General features: G+C 43.9%; 2 protein-coding genes across 9 annotated transcripts in view; one reads left to right on the plus strand and one right to left on the minus strand.

Moving 5' to 3' along the window:
* The first annotated feature begins 6 nt into the window (after positions 1-6).
* Positions 7-12,985, plus strand: SESN1 (sestrin 1). 4 transcript variants are annotated; one of them, XM_010707469.3, is made up of 11 exons: positions 7-44; positions 4,622-4,687; positions 5,565-5,765; positions 6,708-6,890; positions 7,647-7,889; positions 9,126-9,273; positions 9,728-9,840; positions 10,055-10,245; positions 10,498-10,642; positions 11,380-11,433; positions 11,863-12,985. In XM_010707469.3, exons 1-11 carry the CDS (start codon positions 12-14, stop codon positions 11,947-11,949), a joined length of 1,464 nt encoding a protein of 487 aa, XP_010705771.1. In that variant the 5' UTR covers positions 7-11; the 3' UTR covers positions 11,950-12,985. The 4 variants fall into 4 exon arrangements, with proteins under 4 accessions (XP_010705771.1, XP_019468582.1, XP_010705772.1 ...); XM_019613037.2 differs by lacking the exon at positions 7-44 and adding an exon at positions 858-932; XM_010707471.3 differs by lacking the exons at positions 7-44; positions 4,622-4,687 and adding an exon at positions 5,130-5,312.
* A 753-nt stretch (positions 12,986-13,738) lies between these two features.
* Positions 13,739-27,306, minus strand: part of ARMC2 (armadillo repeat containing 2) — a 64,991-nt gene continuing 51,423 nt past the window's right edge. For 2 of the 5 annotated variants that reach the window (XM_031552509.1, XM_019613035.2), the window contains exons 14-19: positions 26,644-26,766; positions 24,710-24,823; positions 23,176-23,308; positions 20,782-20,939; positions 17,225-17,289; positions 13,740-16,450 (exon numbers count right to left, since the gene is read on the minus strand). In XM_031552509.1, coding sequence (XP_031408369.1) covers positions 16,256-16,450; positions 17,225-17,289; positions 20,782-20,939; positions 23,176-23,308; positions 24,710-24,823; positions 26,644-26,766 — 788 coding nt within the window. In that variant the 3' untranslated portion in view covers positions 13,740-16,255. Of the gene's footprint in view, positions 16,451-17,224; positions 17,290-20,781; positions 20,940-23,175; positions 23,309-24,709; positions 24,824-26,643; positions 26,767-27,306 lie in introns of all 5 variants that reach the window. The other 3 variants (XR_004158946.1, XM_019613036.2, XM_010707474.3) reach the window with 3 other exon arrangements.

Raw genomic sequence — 27,306 nt, forward strand, 5'->3', positions numbered from 1 at the left:
GAGGAGCCGGCATGAGGGTGGGCAGGCCGGGCCCCCAGCAGCAGGTACGGAGTGGGGAGGGGACGTGGCCTCGAGTTTCTCGAGATGAGCTTGTTGCGGGCGTAACCGAGCTGGGCGACAGCGTTATTTCGGGGAAGGAATAAATGCTCCTTCCAGTCCGGTTTGGGAAATCCTTCGTTTTCGCACGTCGGGGCTTTTATTCTACCGTGCTCCGAACGCTGCAAGTGCTGCCGGCGCTGCCTCGTGCAGACAGCTCCTCGGAGCACCGGCTGCTCGGCTTCGGCATCGCGCGGCCGTGACCGCCTCGGTTAAACTTGCTCCTTCTGCGTCTCGCACGTAGCGCCGGCTTCATCGGTGCTCGCGGCGGGGAGGTGGCAGACCTTCCTTCCGAGTCTGCCCTACCGGCTCCGGGCCGGAGAGTCGGCGCCGCCGGTCTCTGGGGCCGTGTCCGTGCATGTGCGGGCATGTCTGCTGCCGGGCCGGGCACGGGGCGGGCGGCTGCACCGCTTTCTGCCGTCGTAGCGACTGCGCTGCGATCCGGGGTTGTGGCGGCCGCGGGTGCTTCGGGTGTAGGTAAATGAACAGAATAGGACAAACCAGCGGTTCTGTCTAGCCTCGTCTTTAGAAATGATGTAGGTGTTAAGGAATATTTTCTTCTCTGTTAGAAAGAAAAGAAGTTACGGTCTTTAATCCCTACTCTTTGTTTCCAGATCTGTTTATTTCCCAAAGCCACCCGTCTGCTAAGGGGGGGAGCCACCGGGGCTGCCGTGTTCGCACGACCGAAAGTGCAGCTTTCAAGCTGAGCTCCTGTCAGCCCGGAGATGGTAAACGTAGGGGGAGATCGAAACAGCAGCCTATTTTGAAGTGAGGGAGACTCCAGCTCCATGGCACAGCACGGCTGTGGTGGCTCGTGGAGGGGGCAGCGAGGGCTGGTGAGTGCTGCCTTCTGCCTGAAGGGCAGTGCCGGCTTCCTGAGCCTTGGAGATGATTCCCTGCTCCTTGGAGATGTCAGGGAGGTGCAGCGTCAGATACTGGTTGCTGACTGTAGGTGAGGAGAGCGGGGTGACTCACTGTGTTAGTCCAGGGCAGCTTGAACATTGTGTGTCCTGATTAGCACTGAAAATTTGCACTTCGGTGGTCATCGTCACACCCCTCCAACCAAGTAGTTGGGTTCTGGGAGAGGTTTTGTGACAGAAGGAAGGGCCATTGTTGGGAGCCCGTAGACGGGGAGGGGGTGGGAGCTGAGAGGTAGTGTTTTAGGCTTAGCTGTGGAGCAGCAGCTGTGCCCATTCCAAGAGCCCAGCATCCCTGCTTCCTTGTTTCAGGGTGGAATCTCTGACATCAGGTGTCTGTTCAAAAGTGACACTTCTTTTGGCGAGGTTCGGAACCAAAGCTGATGATGTTCTGTTACCAACAGTGCTGAGGCACGTTGTTCTTCAGGTATTAAATACACCCTTATACATTTGCCATTCAGTTTTCCATCTCAGAACTTTGACTTTCCTTAAATTAGTTAGCAGTGCTGTTCCTGACAAGATACTTCAAAAATTTCCCTGAAAATGGGCTTGATTCACAGTCTTAAAGATACAGAAAAGCTGTAAGTAAAGGGGATGCCCCTGGATAAGTTGTCTTCTAAACACAAGTGTGCACACTGTGCAGATTTCTGGCATTGCGGAGTTGGATGTAAGAAGTGAGCCAGATAGGTGAGAGAGAATGGTAAGAGGGAAGCGTGGTACAGTTTGCAGACTTGTCTCCTTACTTCTCCATCTCCCCTCAGGAGTGCTTGTCTTGGTGTGAATTTGCATAGAACACACATCTCCTGGCTGAGAAGTCTCTGAGCAGGCACGGTCTGCTGCTTAGGAGGTCAGCCTGCAGTTCAAGAGAGCTCGGCTTGAGCCATCAGGCTCCCTGTAGCAGCCTCACTTAGACACCTCGCCTTTTCTTTTTGTTTTTTTGTTTTCTAAACAGGAGATCATTCACATGCCTTATCTCACAGAAATGTTGCATAAATAAAATAGGTGATATGCACAGATATGGAAGTGATGATGGATGTGGAGATTCAGAAATGTCAAGCATCTAGCATATGTGGTTCCTGTGGAAATACAAACAGTGGCAACATGGAGATGAGAACTACATCGCATAAGCTACCAGGGGTGGCTTTTCTCTGATTTCTGAGATGGTCTCCTCTGGCCTCACAGCATTTTTACAGCCAAAGTCTCACTTCCCTTCAGAGGTGCCACTTTGGTGTGCAACCAGATGGCCCGGAACCACATCAAAGTTGCTTACGTTTTTGTAATAAGCAGAATAAATAGTGGTTGTTTGATCAGCCTCACTTGGTTGGGTGCTTTTGGGGTTGCATCTTCATGGGAAGATTTGGGTGCTGCACCCTGCCTTGGCCACAGTGTGCCTGGGAAGGGAGGGGCTGGGAATGGTGCTCCTAGGGCTGAACATGTTTGGAAGAGCAGCTGTGAAGTATGGGAATGCAGTATAACTAAGGGGAGAGCCTCTAGGAGCATTCTGAGAGTTACTGCTGTGCTGTTGCTTGTATGGAGGTGCTGGGATGCTTGGAGCAGTTGGAGGTGCTTGGTGTTTTGCAAGTGTGGGAAGAACATGGCTAAATGCTGATTCTGGAGGTGAAAGTAGTGGAAAATGGTTTCTGAAAGGTCTGCTGTAGGAAGAGGTTGCCCAAGGAGGTTGTGGATGCCCCATCCCCAGAGGCATTCAAGGCCAGGCTGGATGTGGCTCTGGGCAGCCTGGGCTAGTGGTGACCCTGCACATAGCAGAGGGGTTGAAACTAGATGATGTCATTGTGGTCTTTTTCAACCCAGGCCATTCTATGGTTCTATGACTGACTGTTTTCAGAAGACTTCTAATAGGCCAGATCTTGTACACCCTATGCCTGTAGCAGCAAAATGCCCTGTATCAAGAGGTATAGTTCTGCTCTCAGCACTCAGGAAGAAAGATTTTTCACCCCCATTTTGCTGGTTGGAAACTGAGGCAGCGAGCCATGCAGCGTTCACATATCCTTTGCCACATCCCTTCCAGAATGGAGGTGTGGATCCACGCTTCCTGAGAGCTGAGCTGGTGCTGGGATCTGTGGACCAGAGGGGCTTCCTCAGCAACTCCCCCCCCCGAAAGCACAGTGTCATCCTGTGGGGGTTGGGGGGTGAGTGGGGGCTTTTACTTCAACCTTACTGATGGAGCTGTAACACGCAGCGTAATCGTCGCTTGGCCTCTTCTCTGGGACAGAAGAGGAGCAAAATGCAGTTGTCAGGAATCAAACTTCAAGGTATTCCTCTTGGAGTGCTGAAGCTGGCAGATGCTGCAGCCCACCTGCTCAATGGCAGCGTGTGCACAGATGTCTTCTTCACGTCCGCATGTGAGATATCCCTGATTTGCTGGTACCATAGCAGCTGGGAGAAGGAGCTGTAGCAGAGTCCTGCAGAGAGGACGTTCTAAATGCCATTCCACTGTGACAAGTGGCCTTGCCAGCAGCTTAGCAAAAGCAGTTTGTGAATGTCAGGACCCTGAGGAGGAAAACTACCTCACAGGCCTCGCAGTCCATGGAAAGGTGAAGAGGTCACAGTAGGAGCTGTTTGTGGTCTCCATTTATCCCAGTGGGACTGGAGAAATGAGGGCACCTGGCTGGGGGACACTGCAGTCCAACCGGCTTTGGCAGCTCTGACATGGATGTGCACTGATGTCTGTGAGCTGTTGGAAGCTGGTTTTTAATCTTAGGGGAAAGTTCAGGGGACAGTAACTGATTAATAACATCTCTGCTCGTGCAAATAGAAACCTCAGCTAAAGAGAGAAAAAATGCAACAGTGAGTGAGACTGGGATTGCTCGTTTCTAACAGCCTTTATCTACGTGGGGAAAACATAGCAAAGTTTGAAGCTGGATGTGGCAGGCGGCTCCTGGGGGCTCTGTTTGCACAAAGCCTGGAAGAGCTGTGGGTGCTGAGCTGTGGGTGCTCTGCTGTGCCCAAAGTGCCACACGTGGGTCCAGCCCCAGCTGGAGTGGGATGGGGCCACGGCAGCATGCAGGCAGCGTGCAGGCAGCAGCCCCTTCCTCTGCTAGCAGCCACTTATCACAAAAAGAAAGCTGATGGAAACACAGATCGGGTACTTTTGGCAGTTTAGGACCTCTTTGAGGTTGGGGAAAAAGCGATCTGACGAGGGTTACAGCTGTTTGGTTTCCTGACAGATGCACAGCACCACGCTCGTTCTGTATCAGTGGCACAACCGCACGGCGGCCGGCTGTGTACTGAACAACTTGTCCTGGACACCCTGCCAAAAATGCTCTGTGCAACTTTGCTGTGAACCAGGTTGGAGCGTGTGCGCATATGTATATTTGTGTATGTTTTCTGCAGCTGACAGGGCCTTTGTTGTTGCACTTCTCTGTTGCTGGAGTGGGACTGTGCACTGTAAACAAGTGCGCTACTTATAAAGCACTTGGAGGAAAATAATCAGCATTTGTACAAGCGGTACCAGAAAAGTTCCCATGGCAGAGGACCCGAAGTACCCAAATAAGCTCTGCTCTGAATGACATATTCCTTTCTTTTTGCAACCACAGCTAAAAGCTGTTTATAACCGAATGCTGAGATGGTGTGTTTTTCTTTTCTAGGAACTCGGCATAAGAATTCCTAGACCACTGGGACACGGACCAAGCAGATTCATCCCAGAGAAGGAGGTGCGGTGGTGTTTTCAAGTACACAGTGAACTTTATGCTTTTAAGGAACACTCTTTTAGTAGTAACCCACACTTGGTTTCAGGACAGCTGCTGAACTGCAGAACATTTTCACTTGTGTTCACATTCAGTCCTGGTGAGATTTTGGCCACGATTCTGATATGCAAAAGCAGTGAGCCCTGGAATGGTTACAAAACATCCTGTTCTGCTGTCTAGCAGTAGAGAAACCCAATACTGTTCTGGGGAGGAGTGCCTGTTTCCTTGTGAATGTCTGGATGCAGTTTCCTACTGGTCCGTGAGGTACCTGCCCCTCTGCTCCGGGGTTAGTTTTTCTGGAGCTGCCACTGCCATTCCAACTGTGTCAGACTTTGGAGTGCTGTGGCCGAGCATTTCTGGTGCGTCTCATCAGCTGGTAGGAGGATTTGGAGCAGAGGAAAAGTTGGTGATATGCCTGTGGTTTTCTAGGAATTCTTGAGCCTTAAGCTTCAGTCTCCTTTATTTCTCCCTTGTTGTCCTAGCTAGCTTCTTGTTTCCTTCTTTTTTCCCCTCAGTGAAATTTTTTCTTTTCAGCTAGCTTGCTATTTTTGTAGAGAGCTCGGATGAATTTGGGGCATTCGAGAAAGTGAAGGTGAGGGTCAGAAATGAGAAGTAAGTTTTGCACGAGAGAAAGCAAAAAAGGCAAAAAGTCTCCCTTTGCTGGTGATATGAATGTTTGGGATTTTGTGTGCCTGGCTTTATGTGTGCTGATTTAATGCTATTAACAGCTGTCTCATGTAATTCCTTTCACTGGGGCTCTGGGTGCTGTGGCAGTACATTTATGTACTGTTTTACTGGCGCTCCTGAGACAGCTAATTGCTAATTGCTCTTTCTGTTAAACCAGACCATTCAAGTGGGAAGTGAAGACGCCATGATGCACACGCTGTTTGCAGACTCTTTCGCTACGCTGGGCCGACTGGACAACGTTACCTTGGTGATGGTTTTCCACCCACAGTATCTGGAAAGCTTTCTGAAAACTCAGCACTATCTGCTGCAGATGGACGGCCCGCTCCCTCTTCATTACCGGCACTACATCGGGATCATGGTACGCTGGAGCGCACGGCAGCAAGCAGAAGCGGCCGCTGTGGCAGTTATCTCTGATCTCTTTTACTAGCAGTTCTTACTGTGTTTTGCACTTTCTAGTTGGTGAGGCATTTCGGTAGAAGCTGAGGGGAAGAACAGAGTAGGTTTGTTCCTGTCTGCTGTACAAATTGTTTTGTAAGACCAGTACTTGATGTTCTTGATGTTCAGAGCTTCAGTGCGAATGCGAGGAAGCAAAAAAATGTTATAAAAACATAAACAGTTGCTTATTTTTGATTTCCTTAGTATCTCAGAAACTGGTTTTCAAGATGGCTTTTTTGTGTGCGTGGTCCATCAGATGCACCTCCCTCTGACATCATGGTCCCATCCTCTGTTTCTGAATCTGTTCTGAGAAAGTTATCTGCCCAAAGTGATTGAGGTTTTCGTTTCCAATCTGACAGTGCAGTGGCCTTCACCTGCTGAAGTTACATTAAAGATTTGGGCTGCGGCTTAATTTGATGAGAAGAGCATTACTGTTGGAATAGATGACACTTTGCTGCAAAGCTACCCTTTAGTTGTTCTTGCTCTATGTGTTTTTAAACCTGCTTTTGTTCTTGCTGGCAAAGATTCATCTAGAAGCACTGTTGTTTCCTCCACTCTGGAGCCCACTGTGCAGTATGGCACTCTTGCTGTAGCAGTGCAGTGAGTCTGTGCTCGTACTTCTCCCTGCGTGTAGGCATGTTGCACCTGTGGCCAGCATCATTGGAGTGTATACAAATGAGGAATATTTATGGTGTGAGAACAATCGTCAAAATGGGCAGATGTCTCTCTTTTTTTTTTTAAACTCAGTCTTTGAACACTGCAAGTCTTATTCTTGAGTATTTTGAGGAAATGATGACTTACAGTAATTGTCATAAAGTGCAAACTTACTTTGTTTTCTGTATCGGAATCATGTTTTCCCTTTCAGGCTGCAGCCAGACATCAGTGCTCTTATCTTGTTAACCTCCATGTGAATGACTTCCTGCATGTTGGTGGAGACCCCAAATGGTTGAACGGCCTGGAAAATGCACCACAAAAACTGCAGAATTTGGGAGAACTGAACAAAATGTTGGCTCACCGACCCTGGCTTATCACCAAGGAGCATATCGAGGTAAATTTTTCAGGGAGTAATGCGAACGTATGCTTGTTTTTCAGCCATCCCCATTGAGGGATGTTCTGTCCTGACAGTGGCTGCTGGAGCAAGCTTTCCTCCTCTGCCCTTCCCTTTCCCCCTAACACAGAGGAGGCAGGTGCTGGTGCTTGCTCAGCGCTGCCTGCCAGGTGCAGAGTGGGGGCATGACAGCGGGCTGGGGGTAGGATGCACGCTCTGCCAGGAGGCCCCAAACCTCCCACACTTTCCTGCCTGAAGGGGAAGTGGGGGTTTGAGGCTTCTTACCAAATGTAGAGCATTCCACCTACAAGGAGGAGACGGAGGGAGGCCAGCCCTGGTGCTAGGTTTTAACACTGCTGATTTGCCAGGAGTTGCCAGGATTTTCCAAGTCTCTAAGGACCAGCAGAAGAAATATGCAACTCTTGTGGTTGCCTTTTCATTAGAGGTGTGAGATTTCAGCACAATTCAGCCTGGCTTCGGTGCAAACCATATGGTGCTGAATAGAAACTGCAGCGGTTTTGGTAGCTGTTTGGGGGCTGGAGAGGGGAGAGAAGTCATCTGTGTGTGGCTTAACCCCAGGTCACTTGCAGCTGGAACACAGAGCATGCTAGCAGCAGCAGAGAGTTAGGAAGCAACTGTGGATATAGGAAAAATAATTTTAGCGGGCAAAGAAATGTGTTGATAAATCGCATGAAGGTGGAATCACCTGAACCCTTTTTTTAAAGTTAGTGCTTTTGTCTTGCGTTATTTTTCAAGCAACTTTTGAAGACAGAAGAGAACAGCTGGTCCTTGGCAGAGCTGATCCACGCTGTTGTTCTGCTGACACACTACCACTCCCTTGCTTCCTTCACGTTTGGCTGCGGAATCAGCCCAGAGATCGACTGCGAAGGCGGTCACACCTTCAGGCCACCTTCTGTCAGCAACTACTGCTTGTGTGATATCACAAATGGCTACCACGGGGTGGATGACATTCATGCCAGCCCAGCTGCAAGTATTCCGGTAAGTGTCTGTCTGAACAAACAATCTCTTTCAGTAGCAGTAGTTTCTTTGTGAACCGAACACACCGAGGATGCCTTTCTGTTCAGTGAGAGTGGGATGGCTTAGCCTAATCTAGATGAAGAGCAACCAGTTGAAAAGAGACATTTAGGAGGTGCTGAAATGACGCTGTGGGAAGCCACCGAAGGAAGAGACAGAGATACAATCTCTCTGTTGTCTGCTCTTTGTGTCTCATCTGTTCACCTAACTGAATGACTGCTGCTGACCTCAGCTAGACTGCGATGCATGGCCTGAGCAGCCATGACCAGAAGTGCTTTTTTTTCTTTTCCACGTGCGCAGTGGAAAGTTGGCTCTTCCTTCGAGTGCAGCCTTTGATGCCCTGAGGTGTTTGTGATGCGTCCCACACCAGATCTTTCACCATTTTCTGACCCTGTATCTAAAACAGTACTTCCTGCCTGCGGCATTGTGCTCACTGATGTGTGCTTGCTTCCAGTTGGTGAGAAGCATGATGTGAGCTTTTCAGCATGGGTTCCTTGCGGGGTGAGACTTTACTGTAATCGTGCAGATGGCATTCAGATTTTGTCTGATGAGCTTGCTGGTTTTCTGAAGGAGCAAGCTTGCAAAAGGCAAAGAGGAAATGGGGAAAACAGTATAAATTGAAGATAACTTCATCTTCTTCTTTACAGGTGGATTTTTACAGAATCAGGAATTAATGGTATATTGTCGTGGTGACAAAACAACTCTTATGAAATAAGATTATGTCCTGCTAGCTAGCCTTTGAGACTTCATTGCATATGCATTTACACTCACTCTAACTGTTCTCTTCAATGTTTTCTTCAATATGTGAACAGAGGAGGAAAAAAAGTAACAGTTGAGCAGTAAATTGTGGTTACTTCCTCTATCGGAATTTCTGTTACAGCCCCTTGTTTTTCAGTTGTTAGACATTTAGATTAAGTAAGAGAAATTATTTCAATTTTAGTACAACCGCTTGTTTCAAAAAGCTGTGACTCTTAAAATCTACCAAAAATACCAGGGATCTGACAGATAAAAGGTAATGACTAAATGTGAACTCTTAGGTCAATACAGATTTCTCTCAAGAACTGGTTTCCTAGAGAAATCAGTATTTAGAGATGTAAATGAAGGACACAACTGTTTAAATTTTTCCGGCTTGATGATTTCTGCCATACTTGTCAGGTTTTGTTACACAAAGAAATGAAATGTTTCTGTCTCTTTTTCAAGACCACAGAATCTGTCTGTGAAGTTGAAGCTCTTATGGAGAAAATGAAGCAACTGCAGGAGTGCAGAGATGAAGAGGAAGCCAGCCAGGAGGAGATGGCTACACGTTTTGAAAGAGAGAAGAGAGAAAGCATGTTTGTGTGTTCTTCAGGTAGTGCAGATGTAGTGTGTATATATGTTTATAGTGTTCCAAATTGCTTGAAGACATAGATACCATTGCAGAAGGAAAAAAGGCGTTAGATGTCACAAACACTGTACCATTACATTGAAGGGATTGAGATTGGGAGTACCTTGTTTTCTTCTGGGAATGCTTTAAAAAAAACACACAAAAAAACCAAAGTAGTGCCAGGATGGAAGATATGTACACAAAAGAAGGGAGAAAAAGATGCTTGTCTGTAAGAAAGAATCTGGATGTTTTTCAAGGAGTTTCCTCTAAGAAAGCATAGGTGCAGTCATACTAAGCCATATCAAAAATTTTTAATCTGGGTAGTCTGGTGAAACTGTGGTTACATTAAAAAGTACAAAAACTGCCATTCTTCTGCAATAGTTCCAATTCCAGTTTGTTGTTAGTGAAATTGTGTGGAATTCTGTTTGAATTTTAACAGAAGATGAAGAATCGGCACCAACAAGAGATGTGTCTCGTCACTTTGAGGACACCAGCTATGGTTACAAGGACTTCTCCAGACACGGGATGCACGTGCCCACCTTTCGAGCTCAGGTAGGCAGGATGGAGCTGCTCACAGGACGCTTCAAGTGCTCTCTGCTTAGTGTGCCACACACCAGACCCAGAAATTGCTGTGCTGTAGTTTACTGCCCCGTGGGTGAGAAGGCGAGCAAGCGAACAAAACCCCTATAGTTATCTGCCCTGAGATAAATGATTTTAAAGCACCAGACCTTCACAAGTTCACGTCTGCATTTGTTCTTATTCTAAGGATTACTCTTGGGAAGACCACGGCTATTCCTTGGTTAATCGTCTTTACCCAGATGTGGGACAGCTACTTGATGAGAAGTTTCACATTGCTTATAATCTGACTTACAACACAATGGCCATGCACAAAGATGTGGATACCTCAATGCTAAGACGAGCTATTTGGAACTATATTCATTGTATGTTTGGAATAAGGTCAGTTTTATTCCTTTCTTTATATCAGATGTCCTACCATTGGCTTTTTTTTTTTTTTTTTGACTGAAGCAGAACTCTTTTTAAGCAAATACGTGCATGTTTGGTTGCTTTCTTGTTTTTTGTTTTCTTTTTAAACTTCGAATAGTGGTACAAATTATACAATAATTGATTTTTCTCATAGGAAGCTACAAAAAAATGCAAGTGAAATAACTGCTTCTTGAAAATGAAACTGTTTCTTTCAATTCCGAACAGATACGATGATTATGACTATGGTGAAATTAATCAGTTGTTGGACCGCAGCTTTAAAGTTTATATCAAGACTGTGGTTTGCACTCCTGAAAAGACCACAAAAAGAATGTATGATAGCTTCTGGAGGCAGTTTGAACACTCTGAGAAGGTACAGTTTGTGTGCGTTCTGAAGGGCAGGGGTGGGAGATCTGTTAGCCTTGCTACCAGCACACATACCCAGCCAGCGTGTGGCTAACGCTGGTACTGGGCTTCTGCTTACATTCAGGAAATAGTACTCCCCAGGCTGAAATAATTTTCACGCTGAATGTTTGCTAGATAACAGTTTAACTCCTCAGTTAATAGCTGAAAATAGTTGAGATACCCAGTTACGATAGGGGTACTATAAATGATGATTTAAGGGTGGACGTAAAATAGTTCATACGTTGTTTTTTTTTTTGTTAGACTTACAAGCTTTCAAGCACATAAACCCTTCTTTAAAGCCCCAAACTTTGCATCTCCGTGACCAAACCCAAAGCCTGTAAATGTACGTGTGTCTGCGGGCACTCACCAACTGTTCCCACCATCCCTGTGGAAGCAATGCCAGGGAAGCCAGGCACAGCCTTGACAGCCGGAACAAACTGTCAGCCAAACATTTCTCACCCCCCACCACCACATGGTTTTTCATCTCCCCTCCACAGAAGCACAGTGCTTACACTGAGAGATGGGCTGGGCAACTCAACTTCTTGCCTCTGGTAGCAGCCGGGAGCCATTCCCTCAGCAGAGGCAATAGTTGTACGGCATGTTAAGATTTCCCCCGTGCTTCATTGCTGCTTCCCCACCCCCTCATTGTCCAGGCGATAATTACCTGTGTGTAATTAGCTGTGTGTTTCTCTCTCTGACCCACAGGGGCAAACGACCTTACCACCTCTTCCTTTGCTAACAACCCCCTCCGCTCCACAGGTACCAACCACCCTTTTGCCTTCAACTAATTAACTAAATCAAGCTAAACTTCCACAGCTGTTTCCAAGCTGCACGTAGTCAGCTACTGCTGAAGGGCTTCTGTGCTTGAAAGCTTGTCTGGTTTTTTCCCAGCTAAAGCAGTTGGCCTACTATAGGTTACCCACCTCTTACCACCCTGGCCCTACTTGAACGCCCCCGTGCTCCGCTGCTGCGTTGTGCTGCAGCAGTGGAGCACCTCTTAAATCTTTCTTCTGCGGCAAGCTTTACTGATAGAACTAATGTAGTTTTCTGGGTAGCTGAAGCACGCAAAGCTCTCTCCCACTGCTAAGGCAGAAGCTAATCTGAAAACCACAGCCCACGGGCTTCCTCTTACTGAAGTACGTTTCTGTGAGCGCTTTGCTGAAGAGTGACTTCTTTTCCTTTTGAAAGGTCCATGTAAATTTGCTTCTGGTAGAAGCTCGGATGCAAGCCGAACTACTTTATGCTCTGAGAGCTATTACTCGCTATATGACCTGATGTCTCCGGCTGCCTGTCGACGCTGGAATGTTCCGCAGCTGCAGTATGGCAGAGGAAGATACGAAGCCTCAGGACCAATGGTAGCTACAAATTAAGATGCCCGTTGTGCCATAACTCCCTTAGTTTCAGCTCTTTCCACGTTTGGAATGTCACCGCTGCCATGGGGCAGTGAACGCTTGGCAGTTGAAAAGACGGGGCTGTGCCGAAGTGCTGCCCGATGGGGGTGGTTTGGCTTCAGCCAGCACGGGACGCTCTATGGACTTGTGGCAATATCACAAACCACAGCTATATAGATCTTGTAAGGCAAATGCAACAGGAGTTGGAGCGTGAAAAGAAGTGGGACTTGATAACATTTACTTTCCCTACGAGAATAATTTTAGAAAAATCTTAATGCTGCTATTTGTGCTGGTGGAGCAAACAGAGAGGCTGTTCCAGCTGAGCTCAAAGTGAAAGCGAGCACTGCTATTGTCTGAGCCTTTATTGTGCGTGGTTTCCAAAAAGCCTTGTTATTTAGATTTATTTTTAATCAGAACTAAACCTCCTCTGTCCACACTGATGATTTGAAAGATAGCAGTCAATTTTCTCAAATAGTATAGCCTTAAGATGCTGTAGGACATTCGTTCAGCGTTATTTGGTGAGCTCCAAAGTGCAATGGAAAGAAGGGGACGTGGTCCTTAGAGCTTTGTACAGATCTGACCACGTCTGGTGTCACACAACCCCTCATCTTCCTTCTTCAGGGTGAGCTGCTCCCTGCTCAGGGGCTGTGACAAGGGATGGGAATGTTGTTCTAGGCTGCCAAACAGTCCTACTGCGTTACATGCCCAACGCTGGTCTTACTGATTTTTTGCAGTTGCTTAAATAACTAGGCTAAAAACCATCTATTTTTAGTAAATCAAAACATGATTAAAATGCTGACATTTAATATACAGTGGTTTTGGAGAACACATGAATACTTTTGTATGAGTGTGAATTGCTTTTTAAATATGTCAGTATTATTGGTATTTTTTAAATAAAGATAACAACTTTTTCCTCCTGGTGTTTTGTGTGGTTTAACTTTGCATTTCTGCTCTTACTGGTTTTAACTCTCGCTGTTAAAGACTGGTTTTAAATGCTTGAAACAGTAACTGAGCAAAGTTATTGAAAGTGATGAACCATGACTTTTCCAACAGTCTAAACCAGGGGGGGAGGTAAAGTTTAAAAAATGAAGTTCTTCACTATGCTAGGAAGACCTGTCAAATCCACCCACTATCCTCTCTCATTCTTTCCCTTAGTTCTCTACCTGCTATTCGGGCGTGCTCTGCTGTATGGGGTTTTCTGTTTCCTCACAGGTTTATCTTATAGCTGGACAGTGTGTCCGGAAGGACGCTGGGAGAGAGGATTTCAAAAGCCTCACTGAAAGCCACAGAGTTGTGACAAACTGCTTTGACACACTCCTGCAGCTGGCTGTGATGGGGTCGTAGTAACCTCAATTATAAGTCAAAACTTATAATAGCAGGGCAGGAAATAAATGGACGTACCCAGTCCCACCAGTAGAACTGAGCTAGCTCAAACTGGTTTTTGCTGCTGCAGGACACTCTGATAGCAGTTTTAGGCTTGTGGTCCAAGAAGCTAAAACATTTTAAATGATCTAGGGGAGAAAGATTAATAAACTGTCAAAAATTGTGACTAACAGGAAGCATCTGCTATTTCCTCTTAACTAAAAATACAGGATTTCTAATGTTCCAAAAACAGAGCAAAACTTTCCTGTCTAAAAAATCATAAAACTAAGCTAAGCCTAAAGACGTATCAAAAAAAAAAAGTAGTTTTTCCCACTTTGGAAATTGATTTTCTGCAGCTTCTGTTGCTCCTGATGCTCATTTATCAGCTCAGAGGTAGATATGCAGACTTCCACAAAGCCTCACCTGTTATTTCCAGCCACAAGCTGGCATATGCAGGCACCCTCTTCCTTTTCAAAGAGCAAGCTGTGTGTGCAAAGGCTTCTTCCTGCCACATTTTCAAACAGTGCTCACAGCCAATCCTAACTACACACAGAGCTGCTTACCTGAGAGTAAGGGTCTGAAAACATTTGGGCTTTCCCATGAATGGTGTTACGGCACTTGAGGTCCTAAGAACAAGAAGAGTAAGGCTGTTAAGAGCAGTGTCATCTTTATACACATGAAAATGGTGAAGGTGCCAGTGACAGTCACACTCCAGGCAGTTGGCTCCTGCTGCACGGAGCACAAGCTGTGTGTGATGCTGGGGGTGAGGAAGAAGCCACGACACCTCTGCAAACACTCATGTGAGTGGCTGCTGCAGGCTGTCAGCCCTGAGCAGCTCCTGCAGAGCTTCAGCCCGTGGCCACACAGTGCAGCAGCTTCTGTGCATGCAGAAACAATACCTCAGTGCTCCCCACGCATCGTGGGCAAGTAGTGGCGGCAACTCAACTCACTCCAAAAGATGTAGGTGGGGGAACCTGTCCAAAAGGCCATGGAAGGAGACGGCGTGGCTGTGGCCTTCCTCCCAGGACAGCATGAACACACCCAGCCTGTGCTAGCAGGAGGGATGGGAGCTAACAGCTGGCTGCTGCATGGGCCCACATGAGGCACAGTAAAATAACAAAACCAGCATTTGTTTTCTATCATCTCTACACATGGGAGCGTGACAGACCCATCTGCCCATGGGCAATTCACAGTCCTCCCCAGCAGCCCCTGGCTTTACATCTTCACAGTTTCAGTTCAAAACTTTGCACGTGTGCATGAGAACACACTCTCCCAAGGCAGAAAAAATAACAACAGTGCAAGAGGCTATGTGCTTGGTCTCTAAATAGAAATGGCTCCTGCCACCACAAGAGAACTCCTGCATTGAGGTTTGTCATAAACACAACCACATGATAAAAGATGCCATAGGAATACACAAAAAATTCAGTATTTTGGGGCTTACAATTATTAAGGAGTTTTGCTCAGGAAAAGAGACAGACCTGTGAGGCTCCATGGGTTCTCTGAGGCTTCAGCTGTCCTCTCCCCTCCTTAGCATTCCTATGCTTGCCTCTTCCTAACACTGTCACAGGACAAACCCTTAACGCAGGGACAGAGGTAACACCCATGGGCTGTCCCAGCTTCTCCCTCCAGTTTGGGACATCCTGTTCTGCTATGCTACAGGACACCCTACACTGTTGTTTACAGTTCAGTTGCTTAAACTACTGCAATAACTTGCGTTTACTGAAATAACTAACATTTTCTTTGAACTAATTTTAATTGCCTACATTTCTGCCATCACAAGGACTTGAGCAAGAAGTCTTTTTCCGGCTGCCTTCTGACAGACTGAGGATTTCTCAGTTCTGATTAGAGCTTCTGACAGGACTTAGCCACGAGGTCTGTTCGCTGCATCCCCACCCTGCACCACGCAGCATGGTGTTCTCCTGCCTTCTGCCTTGATGCGAATGCCAAGAACAAATGCCTCCAGCACTCTCTTACCCATCGTGCCTTCTTTCATTTGCCTGAAAACCACATCCACTCTTTTAGCCAAGGAGCAAATGGGGCATTGAAGCTGTTTATCTCCCCTCTCAACTTTAGCTAAAATTAAAATGGCAAAAGAAAGAACAATAAGGAATAGATCAAAGATAAAGAACAGATCTTTTTGAGTTCAGCAGAACTGCTGTCAGAGCCAAACTGTGCTAAGGTCTCTTCTGTAGATTGTACATGTACCACATGGCCAATGAACAGGCCAAGAGCAACCATAAGGAATGTGAACTATGTAGGGGGCAGCCCTGGTTTAGCCCCATGGATGGAGACGTGAGCCCATGGCATAAGGTAAAGAAAGATGTGAGATATGGCATCAGGTAAAGAAAGGGGGATCTCTGAAGAGCAACTTACCTCCTGACTGTGAGAGTCTTCAGTGTGAAGAGGGAATCCCATGATGTAACACTCCAGTATGCTCACCCTAGCACTTAGGTTATTCTGTTGCAGAATTTCATATAAAGTAAAAGTGTGTCCAAGTCTTTGGGTAAGAGACTGCTTCTAACAAGCAATATTCCTTTATGGCACACAGGATCCCGGTATCCACTGATAATTCCCCTTTAAAATGAGAGGTTCAGCAAATAGTTTTCTTTCTTTTTGCCAGCCAAGAAGAATCTTACTGAATGGGTGCTTGAGAAACTCAAATATATTCTAAAATGTAATTACAATGCAAAAATTTCAGGCAAGCCCCTTTAAAAGATTGTATCCCTTATATAAATATAGACTTTACCAGCTTTCTAAACGTTAACTTCCTGTGCTGTCCAACACACTTACCAACGGCAACACATATTGCAAAAATATATCTGTACAATCTACATCACAAAAATAAATAAATAAATAAAAGCCCCAAACAGATTAAAATGCAGTAATGATCGCAGTGGAAACAGAGGAGCGATGGGTCTGAATTCTGTCCAGAAGTTTTTCTGCCACAGGTTTGAACTCTGTTTCCCAGTATAGTTTGTGGTGGTCCCCTCTGTCGAGGCCGTAGCCCAACGCAAGCTCTTCATCTGTAACCAAGGAAAACATCATCATCAGTTTTGAATTCACCCAGCGATGTATTTTATGGCCACAGCATATACAACTTATCAGTTGTCTATGTTCACAGCTTCAAACCAATTCTACGCTTAAGAAAAAATGAAGCATCACTGTACTGTCTGAAGGCTTTACTTGGAAATAAAGGATGTTGAAGTCAGAAAAATGGCAAAAACCATATAGCAGGTTATAATCTTCTCTCAACACCACAGCTCAGCTGTGGCTCTGAGCCCAAGCATTTGTCGTGACTATCAGCCTGGAAACTACATCAGTTTTAGCATTACCCAACGCAATTTTGCTAACGTCAGTAATCTTATTCATTTAACTATGGCTTTTTTTTTTTTCCTGCAGCACAAATTTCTTTGCCAGTTTGGTTTCTGAAGACTTTATCAAGCTACATCCATTACTGTACTTAAAGCATTTGAACCACCAACCAAACACCAGTCAATATATTACTGATGGCCTCTCTTACTCACAAGTTGCATAAATAAAATAATTGGGCAGTCTTAACGGAGACAAGTGATTTTAGGAATGAAAGGAAGACATCATCGAGTGTTCTTGCCCCTCTGTGAAAGCTACCCCTGCATGTGGCAAAGTAACAAATCCTTACAGAAAAAAAAGATGCGAGTCTGCAGCCAGTAGAATACTCCTATAACAGGAATCTACAAACACAAATGGTAACACTGAACAAACGTTTCCATCCAGGATTTCAGCATAACTTAACAGAAAGGATATTTGACAGCACTTACGCCACAAATGGACCGAAAATGAAGATGTAATCTCCAAAAAACGGGCAGCATGATTAATCTTGGTCCTAGACAATGAAAGCAGCAGATTCACAATCTCTTAAATCTAAGCAGAGCTTACTGCACTCTCACAGCAGTAAAAGACAGCTCGGAGCTGGAGAAAAACTTTGGTTACCCACACTGAGTTAACACTTTAATAGCAACTATTCATGTGTAAAAGAAAAGCTGCTGGTGCAGAGCAGATACCCTGAGTTGCAAACAGCTATAAGAAACTGTGTTACTCGTGCGTGGGGATGGCTCCATTTCACAGAAAGTTACCAGAAACACAACATCATTTTTTTTATATATTACATATTACATTTCAAAGCCACTACAGTGTTTCTCAACTATCAAAATTAAGACCTGCTGACTGTGAAGGAGGTGTTAGTCTAACATGGCATTCTACACAGAAGGAAGATGCCACTTAAGAGACTTCAATGTAAAAAAAAGAAAGAGGAAAAAAAACCCTCATTATTTCAAAAAGGAAAATGTCACATCTCTGCAAGAAGAAACCCTGTAATCAGAGATAAAATCCAGCCTAAGACATCAGATCTGTATTTGGTGGAACCATGAGATGATTTAAGTTGGACAGGCTCTCTGGAGGACACCTGCACCAAGCCATGCCCAGACCAGAGCACCTTAGATCACACTGTTCTGGTCTAGCTACTGCTGAGTTTGGAGAATCTCCAGGAATAGAATCTCCACAGTCTTTATGAGCAACCTGTTCCTCTGCTTGGCCCCTGACAGAGTTGATTTTTTTTTTTTAAACTAATATTTAATTGGAATTGTTCTTATTGCACCTTGCGCCCATTGGCTTCTGCCTTACTAACGGCCTGTTAGCCCAGCGTATGCAAAATGAATCTCTGCAGAGCAGTGAGAGATCCTGAGGAGAAAAATAAGGGATTATGGTTTTTCTCTTCAGGCAGAATTGCCTTGCCTACTCCCGAAATGACTTCCTACCCAGAAGCTGACTGTGTCTTTATAGGTCTAAAATGTGGAATCACTGATACCAGCCTACAGCAAGAAGGGGCAGAATCATTCCAAAGCTGAAGTGTTAAAACAAAACAGTAAATTTCTCACAATAGAACATGAGTAATGCTGGGGGATCAGTGAGGGCCAGTGTCCCACATGCAAGCTGTGCATCTTCAGATAATAGAAGTTTCCCACGACCCTCCTCAAAACAAGCAAAATTGGATACTGGTCAAACAGCATATGAGCTGGCTGCACGCCCAGGAACAGGACACGCACACTGGGTCCACATGCCACAGGGAAAGCTGAAAAATAGTGTACAGTCTCTGGTCTGCAAGGGTTCCCCATCCCTACAGCTCCATCAGGACAGGGGTCGGGAGCACTGGCCTTGTAAGAATTCACAGGTATTACAACTCCAAAATAACCTCCTGGAATTGAAAGGGGAGGTACAAGTGAACAGAAGAAATGTCTGTAACACGAGAGAGAGAAAGGAGGCTTCACTGAATGATCAGACAGAAGGATGTTTTCAGGATGGAGACTCATTTCCATTGCTAATCCTGAGGGAGTGGGGCAAGGCAAAGCCACTGCGCAGGGCCAGGAAATGCCAACTGCAAGGAGCTCTGAGCCAAAAGAGCGACACAAGATTAGAGAGCAGCAGAGAAAGGCAAATGACAGTGTTATTGGAAAGCAATGCCACGGCAGCTCAGGCTGCTGGGAATAGGCAGGGAAAAAAGAGAAGTGATGCCTTTGCTCCACTTTCTTGGTCCTCATATCTTTTCATGCTATGTCCACTTCCCTTTGGCTCACTCCAATCTCCTGTCATCTTGTTCCAGGTATGGAAAAGAGAAATAAAGAGGAAGAGGTCAAGCACAGCAGGTGAACAGAGGTATCTGCTTTGCCATGCGGTACTTGTTCAGCTTCCTGAGGGTGTGCCAATGCTGAAGTACAGTCCACTGTCTGTCAGAAGCTGCCTCCTGCTTCCTGAATGATAGAATCAGAATGATGACAGTGCAAGGCCGTTATAGATACAATGGGAGGAGGAAGATGTAGGACAATAGCAACCAGATGCTATTGCTAAAAATTTGTTAAGATATTAACACACAGAGGAACCAGATCCAATGAGTAAGATGAGCTGCCTTCCCCCCCCCCCCTACAGCTACTCTTCTGACTACAGCTTGCAGGAAGACCAGTCTTCTGATTTACTTCTCACCTATTTGTAATTAATTGCTGCTACATTTTGTAACTAGAATGGTGATTGTACATGAACGTCCAGATCCTGAAAGCTGCACTATTAAATGAGAGTTCCAACTGCTACACAGCCTGGACTCTGCAGTCAAATTTATTGCTGGAATAAGCAACATTAAATGTAGAGGAAGAAATATTTCAGAATTATCCAAACCAAAGATACTTTCATTGCTGCATGCCAGAAAATTTAAGTATGATCATGTCTGTGAAGTTTCCAGTTCCATTGCAGTACATTAAATAGAGCACTCGTGATCTTGAGGTACTGAGTATTTTCAGGTAAATAGATGGAATTCTTGCCCATATTAAGATATGCTGTAATATCACAGCAAGGGATCCAAAGAAAGCAATGGCTTGTAAAGGTGAATTACAGTAATTTTGCTGTAACTGGAAAAGAAGATCCTCGAAGAACCACCCACTGTCCAAAACAAAATAGATTATGGGGATCTCACTTTGTATCTGGGTCCCACATGTAGCCTTCTCCACAGCAAGCATGACCCTTTACTTCATTTCCCCCTAAAACCAAATCAAAACTAGTTAAGGCCTGCTTCAATTTCCTTTACATTTTAAAGATTTTTTAAAAGGTAATTTCAAATGATCTACTTCTAATAAAAACACAGCCAAAATATTGCTCATAAAGTAAAGAAGAAAAAATAACAGTATTAAACTGTAAAATCTGAAGCAAAAAAAACATGCAAAGATCCAACTAGGTAAATGAGTTCAGGCCTTAACATTCACTTGGAGGCACCTTCCAGTATATGCATTTGTGGAGAAGGAGCACACCCTCCCCAGCTTTGTGGAGCGGAAAAGAAATCATCAGGATGTTGTCCTTGCACTTCAGGAGATCCCAGTGAGAAAAGCAGGGCAATAAGGGACCCCTGTCATACAGTTCTGCCTCTGAAGGGACAGCCACATTCTCCAGACAGCCCAGCACATGCTATGCAGCAGCACCAAGCAGCTTCTGTAAAGAGCTGCAGTTACCTTTGAGGCCAGAAGGGCTCGTATCCAGAGAAAAGCATGTTTTGTGCTGACAGTTGGCTCAAACAGGCCAAAGGGCAGCTGGTGAAAAGCACGAGTGGCATGCCAATTAGACAGGCTAAAGAGGGGAGTAGCAGTGGCCAACTCCATATTGGCAATCTACAAAATCTCAGGGAATGTGCTGTATGTCAGTAAACCACTGTGTTGCTGGATAGTCTATACTGGCCAACCCACTTATAGATCCATGACAGACTTCCCATCCAAACAATACCATTTTGATTTTGCTCCTATTTCACTTATTAAGGAAAAGATATCAACAATGTGAATCTCACCTAAGAGTGATGTGAGCAGCATCAGCAACGTGTCAGTATCTTCTCCAAAGCACAAGGCTGCACTTGTGATGTTTTCACTGTAGTTCCAGAGGGTTTTGCATATCAAACAAGCCAGCTGCAAGTCTGCTGGCCCAAAGTCTCGTAAGCAGTCAACTAACCTGTCAGTAACAAACACAAACAGTGTTTTTGCTCCATATAGTTTTCTCTGGAGTCCTTTAAGACCTAGGCAGTCTAGAAGCATGCGCAGATTCTATGAGGGGTTGCAGGAAAATTCTACATTAATAAACTTCTGATGCTACTCTCTTCTTTTTCACTTAGTCTAGTACCCTAAGGGTGCACACGTGCCTTTTGCTTGTATGTAAGTGCATACGTCTACCTGAATCTGACATCAAACAACTTGTTAATCCAACTGAACTATTTCAATCTTACATGTCACAAATACAATCAAATGAAAGATGCTCAATTCCAACAGATTTCATGGCAATACGTGACCATTCCAGATCTGTAGCTACCAGTACAGCCAAGGCTGCAAGCCAACCTTACCAGGCACCAAGAATCCACCCAGGAAGATGACGTGAAAGAAGAAAAATCTTCTGTCAATGCTTACAGTTTATTACACATCAGAGGATCTAACATGAAGACATCCAAAGCAATTTGTTGTTTTCAAGCTCACAGATTTACCTCTTAGATTCAGTGAAGTCTGACTGTTTTGCAGATCTCATCCCTTCTTGTATTTTCTTAGCCTGCACTCCCAATAGACTCCTCTCAGAAATGCCAGTTTTACTAAGGACCATTAGGTTCTTGCCCTTTCTCCTACTCTCACCTCCTCACAGATAAGAAATGCAGGCTAGATCATACAGGACACTGAAATTAAGCTATAACTTTTCTGCTTCCACCAGTTTACACACAGACATGTCCAGAGTTCCCATTTCCAAACAGCATGGCTCACATGTGGCCCTCAAGTCCTAGGGCCACAGAAATAAATGCTGTTTTTTACCTGCTGCCCCTCGCGAGCTCTCTAACATTAATCCTTCATTGATGTTCTCTTTCTTGACCTTATGACACCCTCTTTCTCTCACTTTCCTGTTTCACTGTGATATAATCCAGTGATGAGGAAAGGAGCCAGTGGATATCTAGCACTTTCAAATGTGGCTGAAAACACCAGGAACTGAAAACTAAAATGAGGTTTGCAGAAAACTGGCAGGCATCTGATAAAAACCCAAAGATCATGCTGCTCTAATTTTTTTAAATTTTTTTATTTTTTTAAGTTTATCCCTCTGATGAGACCAATTTCCTGTTTTATTAGGAACACTATATATAGGTACAATAACCTAATTTTCAAAAATCCATAGGGCTGATTTTCTTAAGGAGGTCATCCTGACTGTGTAACCATTTGTGTATTCTCTAGATTCATTCCATATTGTTAGCTTTTCCTTCCTGCTTCACAAACTGTCAGGCAATTCTGTGTTTTATACGATTCTACATAACAGAAATTCTACTAATTCCATTTTATATAATTCAATATAGTAGACATTTCTCACATTTATTCTTCAATCAACCTGTCATTTATTTTTACTTCCGCTTTTCAGCTTTCAAATTTTGAAAGTTAACCAGAACACGGGAAGGAAAGATAAGCAGACAAAAAGTTTTGTTTACACAGTATAAAATAAGTAATTATGTGATGTATGAACAGGAAAGCATTTCAAAGTTTGGCATATTGTTTCACAAATGTGGGTTGTATCAGCTGCTTTACAAGTGTAAGAACAAGATCTTTCATGTTGCTCCAATTAAGCTGGATCCGCTATTATCTGAACATCAAAGCCACAAGTGTTGCATCCACAGTGGTTTTTCAAGATCTTTTCACTTACAGTAAAAGTGCTTTAACAATGAACTCTCAGAGAGAGGAGACACAGCAGCTTTGTTATACCAAGCATGGATATCTCAGATTGTTCTCTCTGCAGTATTAAGTAGTTACCAAAATGACAAAAGACCATGGGGGCACCTTATTTCTTTCACAGATACCTATTAAAGGTGTCTATTAATTGTAGATTTAACTCACATAGGATCAGTTAGGTCAAGCATAAGTGGCTACTGTGCAGCCATGCCTTAGTTATTGTGTTGTATGCCCCTGTATAGATCAGGAGGATCTCTGGAAGATTATTCTACCAGTCTTGGCACAGCAGTTGGCTAAGGCACTCCGATGCTCTTGCAAAAAAAAATAAAATAAAAACACATACTGAAGAATATGAAAGATTCTCTCTTGAAGCCCATTAGATCCCTAATAGTCTGCGACCTTACAACAAGTTCTTGGTCCCAGTGAAAAAGAATCCAATTAAAGATCTTTGGCCAAACTACTGGAATGTGTCTTTTGGTAAAACATAATCAGAAACTTACTTCCCAATTCCTCCTTCTTCCATCAGAAGAGCTCGTCTGTCCTTATCTACTGTGAGATTGAGCAAGACTCCACAGGCAGAAAAACAGACATCTTGATTCTTGGCATCAAGTAAAGCAATCACGAACTTGTGTACTGGGTTGTAAAGAAAAAAAAACAGCATTACTGAGAAGATAATCATGCAAAAAGCAATAGCACATACTCATTAAACGTGCACAGTCAGAAAACAGTCAAATGCAGGATATCCAACCCAGAATTGTAATCTTGTAGCACAGTAGTGTGAAGTTACTGCATTTGGCTTATGAGACAGGATAAGAGTCATTAGTACAAGCTCAACACCAGATGCTTCAACACAACACCTACAAAATTGGACACCAAAGTATTGTGAAAATCAAGTCAGAAGAAGTTAGGTTGACCAAGCTGAATTACAGGTTACTTCTTAAAAGTATCACTCTCATTTTCAATCACACAGTCAGCATAAACCACTAGGATTTAGCATCTGGCACTCACAGAGGGAAGTTCCACGCAAGGCAGGGTTGCCTCAGTCTGCATCAGATCCAGCTGGGACTGCTGCAGCCTGGGGCTCCTGCAGGAAGCGGGCAAGAAGCAGATGCTGGGCATGCAGCATCTCGCAGCACTTGTTGAATCTAAACTCAATAAGCAGTGGAAGGCAACTTCAGCCAGAGAGTCAGTCCTGTCTAGAGTAGAGGCAGTCTCCCAGCTCCTCCTGAACCTGGCATGCTGACACCATGGTCTCGCCAAGATGTAAAATTCTGAGACAGCTCGTTAGCAAGTAGCTACTAAGTGTCAGCTCTTCCTTCGCAGATACCTTCACCACCACAAACCTTTATATATTCATCCTTGAAAGAAGGGATTGTATATTGCTGCAAATCACCACACTTTGAGCACTGATAGATAGATTGATAGAAAAATATTTTCAGTGAATTGTTTTTTAATTAAACTGATTTCGCACCTTCTCTGGATAGCAAGGAGCTGCCATTTTTTTCCCCCTAAGCTCTTCAGGCACCAAAGCAAAAGGACTTGAGAAGACTTGTATTCTACTTCACCCAGGGGCAAAAAGGAAGCCTCTTTGTTGAGGCAAACATCTTCACTGCATATTACAAAGCACTAACAAGCTGCTGAACGTGGGAATCAAAAGACTATGAAGCTAAATGAGAGTTAACTTGGATATTCATTTTATATCAAATCACTACAAACCTGTATGACTTCAGGAAATGAAGGAGCGAAGGGAAATTCAAAATTATAACCTTTAGGGAAAACAGAGGGTTTTCTGTAGTATCTGCCTTTGTGAAGGTAGACCGTGGCACATTTTTCCTACTCCAATACTGCCATCTTAATGAAACTGAAATAAAATGGTCTTTATAATGACTACTGCTGGATTCTAAGATTGGCACGATATGCAAAACTTCAGATAAGACTGCTTCTGCCCTTTAAGTGAAACAGCTCATTAATATGCTTTTTCTTTTTAGAACTATGGACATTTAAAAACAGGACTCCTACAAATGTGAAACTCACTCTTTTTCTGTACGATGAAGTCACAGATCTCATGATACTGGGAAAGATTGCCAAAGACTCTGACAGCTTCCACAACTCCATCCATATTGTTGCTCATTAACAGCTTTAAAAGCACTACAGATTTGCAGAGAAATGAAATAAAAACAATTACTTGTATATCAGAAATGCGCTTGGCTTTTTATCAATTAATATCAGAATGCAAGAAGTAACACGTAATAAATGGGAACATCTACCTAACAGTCTGGTTGCAGTGAAGGGGATGAGCAGATGGTAGAACAAGAGCTAAATTGTGTAAGGCTTTGAAGATGAGACAAAGAGCTCCAATATGGGGCTAAATGCAAAGGCACAGATGAGGAGTTACGAAGATAGCCTAAAAACAGTTGTAATAATGGGAACTGATCCTGCTGTACAGTTTTGAGTGGGCTCATGTGACAATCCAGGAAGACAGAACAAAAAATGCTGTAATATTTAAGAAAACTGATTTAGATCCTGAACAGATGGTCTTATGGTGGGATGCCTCTTTAAACAAAAATTATTTTCTGACATTAGCTATATTTTCAGTCAGTGCTGCTCCAACAAGCAAATACATTTTCTCTGAATAGCTACTTAATATCACCCCAGTCTGAAACATTTATTTGCTTGCTGCTTTCCTGCTTAGCAGATTCACTTGTAATTAGCATCAATCTTCAGCAGATAGAATGAGACCTTCAGCATTTCCTAGGAAGAGTTACCATCATTTAGATTTTTGGTAGTGGCAAAGGAATGATGCTACAGAAAGCGCATTTATCAGTCTTCTGTGAGGAAGAAGTGAATCACCGAAATCAGTGCACCACATAAAAGGACTCAAATTGGTGAACCATTAACCCTCCCACCACAAAAAAGTGAGAAACACAAAATGAGAAAAGAGGTTGGCTTTATTCCCATGACTTCCTTCTTGGAACGCTGCAGTACTGAACACACCTTGAACATGCCTTAAAGAGACAACAGAAATGATTTTATTTTTTGTGTGTGTATCTTTGGGATCCACACACTTGTATGAAACAGCAAATATTCTCAAAATGTCTCCTAAAGGAAGCGTGCTGGTCTTGTGTTAAAAGGTTTCATCTCTCCTCATTTCTCACAGAGGAAAGGCAATGGGACTGCTTCCCCATTCTAACAATAAAAAGAGGAGAGGGAGAGCAAATAGGACTGAAAGAGAAGTCATTTGTTTCCACATTTCTCTGACTAGCATTAAGAGAGAGCTAGCTTATGGGAGATAAAATCACTCATGACAGAATACCAGAACTGTTAACCTAGAGAGGAAACTATGTCTAGTAGTCAGGGCACTATGTGGAGAGACATCATACTTTTTCCTACTCCTCATTGTGTCCTTTGCATAAACTTCAGGCTCTGTCTTTCCTCCATATCTTGTCTATTTAGAGTGTAACATTTGCAAGACTCATTGTATAACAACAGCCTTTTGTATATGATTAATACAATGAATCCCAGAACTCACATGCAGCTCCTTCACATCACTAAAATATGACTGTTGTCCATACTGACAGAGGGGAGTGAACCACGTAAGCCCTGTACTGGCAACAGATTTATAATCCAGAAACAAAACAGTTTCAGATAACAAAACTTGCAGGTCTAGAAGGTCGCAATTATTATTTTGGCATGAATGAGTCTAGCAAAAGCTGCTAAAGAGAAAACGTCATAGCAAATTCATTTGGGGAGTAAAAGGGGTTTTGTCAGCAACCTAAATACTTTCACACAAGTTGTATGATTACGTTCCAAAAGAATTAGAAATCACTATGGGAGTAATTTAGCCCTATCATCTGTATATTCCTGCAATACAATGCCACAATATCCTATCAGCGTCTTCATTTTCTGTAGTGAAAAAGTATAGCATGCATAACTTTCACTTTCAAAAGGCACTGTTTAGAAGTCCTTACTTTCAGCAATGCGTAGCTTCTTGTCTTGAACTGCAGAACTCTTCACTTTGTAGAAGGATAAATTGTTGATTGTTGTTGCAGCATTGATCACCAACTCCTCACAGACTTCAATTGACTTGTATTCTAATATACATAAAGAAAGCATACATATATGTACATACATATGCTGACACATAACTTAGAAGCATAGCTCAGAGGTGAACTGAATTGCAGTTAATGTGGCCACTATTAAAGATCATTTTTATTTTTCACTAAAATGGTAGAGGCTAACAGGAATAGCTGATGCAGAAGTGGCAATACAAAGTCACACTTTCTGACTTCATCTATAGAAAAGATTGTGACGAACATGGCGTTATGTAAAATCTAGTTAAAACATATTACAGATCTTATTTACTGCATTGAGATGGGGCTGAGGAGGATTTGCATGCAGAAACAGGCCTGTATTATAGTTATCAGAGTGCTGACAAAGAGAACAAAGGCTACTGCTAAGCTACTATGACACATTAAAATAAAAAGTAGTCTTTAACAGTATCTGAGACATTCTCTCAAAGAGCTCTTGACAATGTCACTGATGTGCAACTTCCTCTTATGCTTGCAAGTCTGAATTTTTCTGAGGTTTCTGTCCTCAGAAACCAAGGGTGAAGGAAATAAAATTTTGTGGTA

Source organism: Meleagris gallopavo, chromosome 2 (assembly GCF_000146605.3).
Source record: "Meleagris gallopavo isolate NT-WF06-2002-E0010 breed Aviagen turkey brand Nicholas breeding stock chromosome 2, Turkey_5.1, whole genome shotgun sequence".
Classification (NCBI taxonomy): domain Eukaryota; kingdom Metazoa; phylum Chordata; class Aves; order Galliformes; family Phasianidae; genus Meleagris; species Meleagris gallopavo.